Below are 10,152 nucleotides of genomic sequence, written 5' to 3' on the forward strand. Positions count from 1 at the left end.
ACATTGAGAATCTTGCTTCCTCCTGCCTGCTCCTCCTCTGTTCCTCCTGCCTGCTCCTCCTCTCCTCCTCCTGCCTGCTCCTCCCCTCCTCCTCCTGCCTGCTCCTCCCCTCCTCCTCCTGCCTGCTCCTCCTCTCCTCCTCCCCTGGATCCCCGACGCTGCTCTTCGAAAGAGAAGTCCGCGGTGCGTTGGAGACGGCTGGAGGAGCGAACATGAGAGGAGAAGGCGAGCTGGACTGGAAGACGGATCGCCAGTAGGAGTCAGGAGGGTTGTAGTAGTGGTGAGGGAGGTCGAGCCAGAATGTTTTGAAGTTTCCTTTGCCACGGATTGAAACCATCCCGCGGCAGACCTGACGGGAAAGTGAAAGGAGGAAGCAAACAACAGAACCAGTGAGATGGAGGGAGGGAGGGAGGGAGGGGGGAGGGAGGGAGGGAGGGAGGGAGGGAGGGAGGGAGGGAGGGAGGGAGGGAGGGAGGGAGGGAGGGAGCTGAGATAGATAGGCGGGAGGAGGCAAGGGGGAGCGAGGGGTTTTTCATCTCCTACAATGAATGACGCGAACTCGTCGTTGGCCTCGGACAAGAGCTTCGTCCTCATCTCTGCCGACAACTGCTCCCCAACGTCAACGCAGCCCAGCTGCATAGCAGCAGGGGACCCACCTGAATCCTGTTGGGTCCCGAGGTGGCCGCGAGCTGGGAAGCAACGGTGATGGTTGAGCCGAAGAGACAGTAGCGCTGCGTTTGCTTCCTGTTGCCGACGACGCTCGCGACTACCGACCCCACATGGCAACCGATCCTCAGCATGAGCGTCTCCTGTGCCCGTCCCTGGTGGAGGAGGTGGTGAGGAAGGTGCAGGTGCAGAAGAGGATGATGGGTAGGAGGAGGGAGGGATGGAGGGAGGGATGGAGGGAAGAAGGAAGAGGAGAGGGAGAGGAGGAGAGAGGAAGAGCAGCGGGAGCGAGGGAACGATGAAGGGAGGAATGGACCTCTTCATCAAGGAGTATTTCGCGGGTTGACTGCAAGAGGGCGACGGCAAACTGGGCGACAGAGGCAGCGTTGCTGTGCTGCTCGTCGTAGAGGCCGGATGCGACCTAAGGGAAGAAGAGTCAGAGGAGGAAAGGAGGAAGAAGTTCGAACGAGGAGCGTGCAAAGAGACAGGATGTCGTGGTAGGGAGAGAGAACCATGGAGGGCTGCGAGGAAAAGGAGGACGAGCAGGGAGAGGGAAAGCTGGATCAAGGGGAGGCAGCTTACCATGCAGGTCCCCCCGTTTGTGTGGATCCGAAAGACGCCATGGAGCTTGGAGAGGTTGTCTATCGTCTCGTAGAGTTTGCGCATGAGCTCCCGAAACTTTCAGCTGAGGGTCAGCTGGTAGGCAGGTGGGAAGGAGGGAGGGGACAGAACCTTCTGGCGAGGAAGCTCCCTGGTCAGCCTCTCCATGTTCACGACGTCGGCGAAGAGGACGGAGACGTTGGAGAACCTCTCAGGGTCGACCTTGATGCCATCCAAGACCATCTTGGCGATCTGAGCCGGAGGAGCGTCAGAGGGCGGGGAGGGGGGAAAGGGAGGGAGGGTGGGAAGGGAGGGAGGGGAGGAAAGACGAGACGAGAAGGAGGAAGTGTGGGAGGAGGACGGAGAGCCTCTCAATTCCTCCCTGTCACCTTAGGAGGGAAGGAGGGAGAAGGGTTGATGCTCTGATCGGACGAGTGGCCGCTGAAGGGAAAGCTCATCGAGTAAACTTTGTCCATCTGGAAACACAGCAGCATGGCGAGGAAGAGTCAGCACCCCAAAGACTTTCATCTCCTCGTCCGCGTCCTCGTCCTCGTCCTCGTCCTCGTCCACCTACTGCTGCGCCCCAGCCCCCCTTCAAATGAGAACCTCCTCCTCGTCCTCCTTCCCCTTCTGCACAAGATTCCAGTCCTCTCCCCTATCTACCCAACCCCTCCCTCTGCGCTGTCCCAACTCTTCTCTTCCTCGTTGATTCTCCGCCCTCCTCACCATTCGGCTCATGAAATCTGGGTCGGACGTCAGGCTGTTGATCGCGGAGACGATGGAGGTGAAGGCTGGACGTCTCTGCGGGTCTTGACACCAGCAGTCCTGAATGAGATTGATCATCTCCTGAGGGACATTCGAATAGTCCAGCTCCGGTCTCAGCACTCCGGTCTTCACACCCTGCATGACCTGCGTTGTGCGGTGAGGAGAACGAAGGAGGGGAAGGAGCGAAGGAGGGAGGGGAAGGGAGTAGTGAGGGAGGGAGAAGGTGAGGGAGGAGAAGCGGGAATGAAGAGGAAGGCAAGTGAATGTGATCAAGAGACAGACCTGGTAGATGTTGAGGTTGTTGTAGATGTTGTCGTTGAGAGGGTGGAAGATCTCGTACATGGTAATGGCGAAAGCGTAGACATCAGTGGCTGTGGACGCCCCTCGGCCATCCAACAGCTCAGGAGCATTCCAGAATATAGTCCCCACTCGCTCTCCCTCCTTCGATCGGGCAGAAGTCATCCCAAAGTCGGAAATCTGCAGCACAAGCTTCAGCCTCCCCCTTCATTGCTGTCCCTCTCCTCCCTTCACCTTCGGGGTCAGTTTGGCATCCACCAGGACGTTGGCAGCTTTCAGATCCTTGTGGATCAGGGGAGGGTTGGCCAGGTGGACATACTGCATGCCAGCCGCAATGCCTGCCAACAACGATATGAGAACAGGCGGAGCGGCGGCAGCAGAGGCAGCAAGGAGGACAGAGGGCAAGTGAGATATGGCAGGGCAGCGATCGGAGATCGGAGAGGACCAATGCAAGACATGTCACCTGAGATCAAATCCATCTGAATGTCGAACGTCATGGCAAACCGATTGTTCAACATGTCACGAATGCTGCCGTACTCGAAGTACTGCATCAGCAAGAACTCCTTGCCGTACTCGAAGCACGCTCCCATGATCGGGCACAAGTTGGGATGCCTCATCGAGATCATGACCTTGACCTCGGTCATCAGTTGCGACCGGATGCTCTTGTTCAGGCCCTGGCCCCGACCGATGAGCAGCTCCATGAGCTGCGGCTGGTCCTGGTCCTTCATCCCTGTCCCCGAGTTCGACTTCGTCAGGTCGACCTCTCCGGAAGTTCCCCTAGCACTGATCCCGCTCGAGGTCGGCGAGGAGTGGCTCACCCTGTTAGCAAGGTTCGGCTGCCAGGCGACAGAGTTCATGGCTGACTTGAGCGGCATCTGGTTGAGCTTCAACGCTTCCGACGGCGAAACCAGCCGCTTACATGCCACCACTTGACTTCGAAAGTGAACCTTGAGAACAACCCCGAACGATCCTTGCCCGAGCACCTCAGGCTTCTCCGGAAAGCTTACTTCATCCCAGCTGACCTTCCACAAGTTCTCTTTGCGACTCTTGATGTATCCCACCAGGAAGAACACCCCGATGCAAACGAGCGCAAACCCTCCGAGCGAGATCAGCACAACAGTCCCCACGTTCCTCGCAGCCCACGAGGCCCCAACATCCTGCGAGTTGCACGGGCACAAGCTCTCGACCAAACTCATGTTGGGCGCCGGCCATGATGGGAGGTCACTGCACAAAAACAGCTGCGGGAGTGATTCGCACTGCTTCCCCTGCAGCAGAGCCAACGCGTTCGTCAGAGTCAACGTGCTTCCACTCGAGTGATTGCGAACAACCCTCGTGATCGGAGCCTTCGGGAGGTCTGCGTTCGGGTTCAACTTGACGATCATCTCGTTATCCCAACACGCGACTTTCCCTTGCAAAACCTTATCCAGGAGCGAGGCGGTCATGTTCAGCTGAACACCGATGTCCAGGTGCGCTACGACAACTACAGGCGCTGCATAGATAGGGAGCAGCATAAATCTCGTGCGCTGCTCCAGGGAAAGCGACTGGGGCGCCACGTCCACCCCCGCAAAGTCGATGCTTGCACCCAACTCAGAGAAATTGAGCAAATCCCCTCCGTTGTAGTTCACCACCGTGCTCGGCTGCAAGTTGATGGTGTAGTAGTTGTTGAGCTTCGTGAAGAGAGGAGAGAGGAGAGTAGAGCCATAGGCCACAATCTTGGTGGTGGTCTTTGAAGTCACAGGGAATGACATGTTGGCTACCTTCTTACCATTGCACGACAGCTCTGAGATCGATTCCAACACATAGCTTCTGATCTGAGCCGGCATCTCAACATACCAGGCATCGTTTGCAATCTTCCTGGCTTCGCTGGAGGTAACAATCCAGATCATGTACTCCTGCAACACCTTTACCCTCAGGCACTCCTCCACGGTAGCCACTTGGAAGTTGTAAGGGAGCAGCAGGTAGGCCATCCCAACCAAGGGCCATGCACCAGGGAATAGGGCATGAGCAAAATCTGGACACCTGGACCTCGCAAACCCAGGACACCTCTCGTTGATAATCAGCTCAGGTTGCAACGAGGCATTCACGCTGTGCATGGTGGGGAGCATGAATCCACCGTCCAGCCCTTGTACCGCTACGATCTGCAAGTTCCTGTTGTAAGATCCATCAATATATGTCGGGTAGCCTGCATAGCCTATGGAGAAGAGATTATCCCTCAACCCCTCCAAGAGGGCATTGGTCGTTTCCTGCAGCAGGAGAACAAGTCAGCAGCGAGCGGGCATGGCGCCAACGAGGAAACAACCTTGCGGACAAACAGGTCGCACACGGGGAGCGTCCCTGACTGTCCTACAACAGGGAGAATGGAAATCTGCAGGAGCAGGAGCAGGAGCAGGAGCAGCATCCAGCCCCGCGCCTTCATCATCCGTTCGCTCCCACAGCCATGGCGGGCATACTCGGATGCTGGTTAAATGGTGGTAAACAGAGTCGAAAATGGAGTTAAATAAGCCATAAAAGAGTTAAATTAGGCTACTTCTGATGTATTCAGGTCACGGTCCATCGGTTGTCCCGTCATCAAGAAAATGATTTAATTGGTTTTAAAATTACTTTTGGTATGTTGGAGACGAAAAATCGATTTTTGATTCAGGGCCTTAACCGAAATAATACCTTTTCATGAAAATAATAATCAAGAATCGGGGGGATGATTTGATTTCACCCCACCCTTTGATATCGTATTGAAGGGTAGTGAACAAGTTGAGGGTCGTGCAGGCATCCTAAAAACAGTTTTAAAAGTTGGTCGACAGACAGGTGGTGGTCACCATCATGGCAGAGGAAAAGGGGGTGTGACTCTATCTTTAAAAGTCTCTGCCTGGCGCATCAAGTCTCCTACTGATTTCCCAAATGCCAAAACAATATTCAAATTCTTTCTTAATCTTTGAATTACGAGGCACAGAATTAATGACAAATTTCGTACGTTTTTAGCTTGGAAAGCCGAGTAAGATGAGCACAGCAAAAGATAGGATTTCAAGGAATCACCCCCACCCTACCATCAGACGCACGCTCTTCCGTACCCCATGCACAATGCACCCTACCACACATTGACCCATGTCTTACCCCTAGCCTTCTTCTGTTTCCGACCCCTCAGCCACCACCCCACCTACTCTGTTGGCACCCTCTCACCTCACGGTGCCCTGACGGCCTATTTCCCAACGAGCCTCGGAGCTTCCGACTCGTCCCTGTGATATGCGACATCCCGGAAACCACCAGCCCTATCTCCACCCCTACCCCTTCAACACCCCGACACTACCAGGTCACCACCCTGTAACAAGAGCACCACCCTTTGAACCCTCGGCGTCTGATTTGGCTTCACGCACAGGTCATGACCCCTTCATAAGATCATCATGCCAACGCGCTACTGGTGACAACTCCACCCCTACCCTCCTAGTTTCAAGTACCCACCCATGGGTCGCAACCTGTACCACCCCTCACCCCCTAATTTTCAAAGCACCGTTGACTCAGAAGGCGTGACAGTCTCAGTTGCGACCTACCGTCCGAAGTACCACAGGCTTCTGGATGACCCCACCCTATCTTGCACTCTTGCATGTAGTAAATGCACCGGGTGTTTCCAGGCTTACACCTGGGGAGTGTCACAGTGTTGACCTCCGACCGTCCGACTCGAAGCTACTAGTGACAAGCAGATGGGGTGGAGCAAGAAGTGAAGAGAACAGGGCTAGAGGAGGTTGTAAGTGAACAAGAGGACCTGAACTCATGTGGGAGAACATGTCATGTACATGTCGAGCATGTCTTGGCAATGTAAGTAGAGACCAGCGCCATGGTATCCCGCCGAGCAAACTATGAGTCGTAAATGCGAGACACAAGGACGCAAATTTATATACCCTTCTGTAAGGAGATGCAGCCACAGGGTGATGTGTTGTGTCATAGAGTTATATCATACACGCTGCACGCGCCTTGTAAGCACCAAGACATTTGCTGCCCAAAGTCGTGCCCGGTACAAGGAGGATGTACAGCAGGATAGAAGACGTCTACAGGCAAATCTCAATACTACTCTGCTGGATGACACAAAGTATCAGCAACGGTTGAAGTTTACTGGAAATTCAACGCAAACATGATACTGTCATGTTGGCGACAAACAACAGGAGCGAAGAACAGCAGACAACCGCAAGTTCGTCACTCTTCACCTTTATGTGTGATCCAGCGGAGGTGCCTTGAGCATTCGCCGTGAACGTCTGCAACCCGTAAATCTTCGGAACCCGTAAATCTTCGGAACCCGTGAATCTTCGGGCAGGACGCAGATCTAAGCGGAAGCACGAGGGATGCTCGCTCGTGCAAGAGGAGCCTCACCACCGCTGGTGATTCCCCTCGACTATAAAAGGATCGTCAACAACGGCTAAGGTGGTCTGTCCTTTTCCCTTGCTGTGTGTGTCACGAATCGATAGTGTGTTTGTGTTATCAAATAAACTTCACATCTCTACTCTTCACCTTTGTGTGTGATCCAGCGGAATGGCCTTGAGTATTCGCTGTAGAGTCTGCAACCCGTAAAGCTTCGGGGTGTGACAGTTGTCGTCTTAGTAGTTTTTTCGCTCGAGCTCATGAAAATTGCTTCCTGCTGGGGCAAAGTCTCGCCTTTGAAGGCTATGGGGACGGTGAGAACCTTCAGGGGCAGCTGAGGGGACCGAGCGATAGTCTCCCTCAGCCAATAGATGATTCAGAGCCCAGCTCTACACGACCACCACACAATGGTAGAGGTAGGAGACACATGGGGGCAAAACGAAAAAATGCCTCCAGGAATCGCGAAGACAACAAGCTGGTCTAGACAACGATGGAAGAGTCGAGTATGCTATCAGTGTGCTCTGGCTAACTTCGACGACACTGAGGACACAAAGCTGGCAAGTAGGCAGAACCTAGCTTGCAAAACGGTCTGAGGAAAAACAGCGAAACAGAAGAGAGAGAAGTGCCACTGGCTTCACGGAGATGAGCGGAACAGCATGAATTTGAACTATCCAGGAGGTGCCATGGTCCAACGTCCCCTCAGTGTTTAAGCTTCAGGTTCTAGCAGATTATTTTCGACATTCGTCGCTGATGGCCCTGAGATCCAACACTCCCCGCCCAAGAAGTCTTCAGCAAAGTAGCTTCAGCATCTCTTCTCTTCTTATCTCTTCTTTCTTCTCTTCCCTTCTCTTCCCTTCCCTTCTCTTCTCTCTCTCTCTCTCTCTCTCTCTCTCTCTCTCTCTCTCTCTCTCTCTCTCTCTCTCTCTCTCTCTCTCTCTCTCTCTCTCTCTCTCTCTCTCTCTCTCTCTCTCTCTCTCTCTCTCTCTCTCTCTCTCTCTTCTCTTCTCTTCTCTTCTCTTCTTTCCTCCTTGTCTTCTACTTCACTCCTCTTGCTCCTACTTCCCTTCCCTCCCCTCCGCCACTCCAGATCTCTTATATCCATGCCCCGCTACCTATCGGGGTCCTAGGATAGTCATAGGTCCACACGGACCCCAACCTCAAAAAAAGAGAAGTTGGAAGGCATTACAAACGAGGGTGGGTGGAAGGCAGTGTTTATAAAGTAGGGGTAGGGGTACAAGTTGACTTTTAAATCAGGGGTACAAGCAAAGATTAATTGGGGTAAATTAGGGGTAGGGTAGTGGGAAAGACACAGGTAGGGGTCTACAGGACGGGGTGGTTAGGAACTCTAACGGACCATGCGACTATGCTGAGGATAGGAGGGCGGGGAGCGAGAGGTTTGCGAAGAATGCAGAGGAGAGTGTCAGAAGAAGTGAGAGGAGGAAGTCAAACTGATGGAATGAACTGATGTGAGAACATCACGACGACAAGATTGAAGGAGAAGATCGCAGCGGACGGAGAGGACGGGGCTTACAGTGAGTTGTTGGGAACTGTTTGTACGCCTGGGTACAAACATCTCGAAAGAAAGAGCATGCAGACGGTATGAAAGAAGATCTTGGTAGTAAGAGTGAGAAAACGAGTTAGTTCGGGGAAGAGAGGCCTGCACTCGATCTGGTGAGGGACTCTGCTCTTGCATACAGGGTCTGCATAATGTCGAGCTCCCGAAGGAGGCAAAGAGGACATACAGGTCAAACCAACAAATTCCACAAGGAGAAAGCAGAAGAGCAGGACGATAATCATGAAAACAAAGAAGCATCTCATCCTCCTGTACACGAGCGGCTCGAGGAGAACAGGCTAGTTGTTGGGTCACCAGCCAAGGCATCAACTTGGGAGAAGCGATCAAGGTCTGTGCGTTTCATTGACTGCCATCTTGCTCGTCCTTGCTGCCAGTCGTCGGACCTGACATGCTCTGTCTCAGCTCGAATAAGCGACAAACTCCGACGTGGAAGAGGAAGTTCAAGGTCGGGGATGAGCTGGAGAGGAACAAGAGGATAGAGCTTCACGCCAAGGTCACCTCCCTCTCGGGGAAGCTGAGGAAGGCGTTCCTAGCCTCAGACGAGAGTGGAGATTCCAAGTGAGTCGAGAGGAGGAGGCGAAGGAAGAGTGAGGGACGAGGAGAGAGGGCGGGCGGAAGTGTTGATATGTAGGCATAGAGGAGGAGCAAGGGCAGGGGCAGGGGCAGGGGCAGGAGCAGGAGATCTAAACACATTGTGCAGGCTGCAGCCAGACGAAGTGAAGGAGATGCTGCATAAGTGGGGAAAGGATCTCAAGGACGACGAGATCAGCCTGCTGGAGAATTTCCTGTGGAAGGCGGACAGGAACGGAGACGGGGTGCTGGAATATGATGAGTTTGTGAACCGCCTGGCGGAGTTTGAGCAGTCGCTGCAGTTCGACCGAGCCAACCAGGTGTCGCATGAGGCAATGACGGCGCTGGTGAACTCGAAACTTTGGAAGGAGATCGAGAGGAACAGGAGGGAGATCATCGCGGAGATGGCGAGGAGTGCGACGTCGGGGATCCGGTCCATGTCCAAGGGGGAGGTGTGGGAGGCGCTGGGGAGGGTGAAGGGGATGAAGTTCACGGACGAGATCAAGGAGTGGTTCATAGCAGCCGCCAACACGTGGGACGAGGAGAGGTTCAATGCTGGCTCGCTTTTCGATCGGTCCTCAGAAGCAGGAGGCTTCGACATCGCAAACTTCAACTTCATGAGGGATACGGTAAAGGACCTGCGGCCAACGCACATGAGCCCTGAGAAGCTGGCTGAGTACAAGGCAAAGGCGCTGGCGCGGATGGAGAGAATGAGGCCAAAGATTGAGAATCTCATCTCAAAGCTCACGTTGCAGGTCGGAAACTCCCTCCACCGCGCCTTCCGCGCGCTCGATGACAACAAGACGGGCGTTCTGAACGCGGAGAAGATCTACAATGGCTTCAAGAGACATGGGGTGAAGATCAGCGAGGAGGAGGCGGGGGAGATCGTACAGGCGTGCGACATCAATGGGGACGGGCACATCGAGCTGATCGACTTCCAGAACTTGTTCACGGATGAAGTGAAGGTGAGAGGAGGAAGCGGAGGGGCAGCAGCGGGAGTGCTGGGGGAGGAGCAAAAGCAGAAAAAGGCAAGAGATGGTAAAGGAGCAAGGGAGGAAGTTAGAGGAGGAATCAGAAGGGAGGAAGCAGAATGTAACTTTCCACCTCAACTTTATGCCCTCAGGCTACAGTGGACGTGGATAGAAATCGCTCGCTCGTCGTCCGATCGGCCGCGATCCCGTCGCTCGTGCTGCAGCAGATGCGGGAGAACGGAGGGAAGACAGGCAGGTGCTGTGTGAACGCTTCCATCGCTGACCCGCGATGGAGCAGAGAGGAAGTGGTTTTCTCAGTTCCACCAGGGAGACTGGCAAGTTGCCTCCTTCCTACCCCCCTCGGCT

The 10,152-nt window shown here is 54.3% G+C and overlaps 2 protein-coding genes across 2 annotated transcripts; one reads left to right on the top strand and one right to left on the bottom strand.

Moving 5' to 3' along the window:
- Positions 1-2,022: 2,022 nt before the first annotated feature.
- Positions 2,023-3,314, bottom strand: GUITHDRAFT_48170 (hypothetical protein; the record flags this gene model as incomplete). The annotated part of the gene is made up of 5 exons (XM_005827084.1): positions 2,023-2,175; positions 2,314-2,508; positions 2,563-2,666; positions 2,792-3,023; positions 3,237-3,314. Coding segments are annotated over 5 exons (762 nt in total), but the record flags the coding sequence as incomplete, so codon positions are not given.
- A 5,319-nt stretch (positions 3,315-8,633) lies between these two features.
- Positions 8,634-9,958, top strand: GUITHDRAFT_113643 (hypothetical protein; the record flags this gene model as incomplete). The annotated part of the gene is made up of 3 exons (XM_005827085.1): positions 8,634-8,803; positions 8,946-9,853; positions 9,939-9,958. 3 exons carry the CDS (start codon positions 8,634-8,636, stop codon positions 9,956-9,958), a joined length of 1,098 nt encoding a protein of 365 aa, XP_005827142.1.
- Between the last annotated feature and the right edge of the window lie 194 nt (positions 9,959-10,152).

The sequence above is a fragment of the Guillardia theta genome (assembly GCF_000315625.1).
Source record: "Guillardia theta CCMP2712 unplaced genomic scaffold GUITHscaffold_69, whole genome shotgun sequence".
NCBI classification, from domain to species: Eukaryota; class Cryptophyceae; order Pyrenomonadales; family Geminigeraceae; genus Guillardia; species Guillardia theta.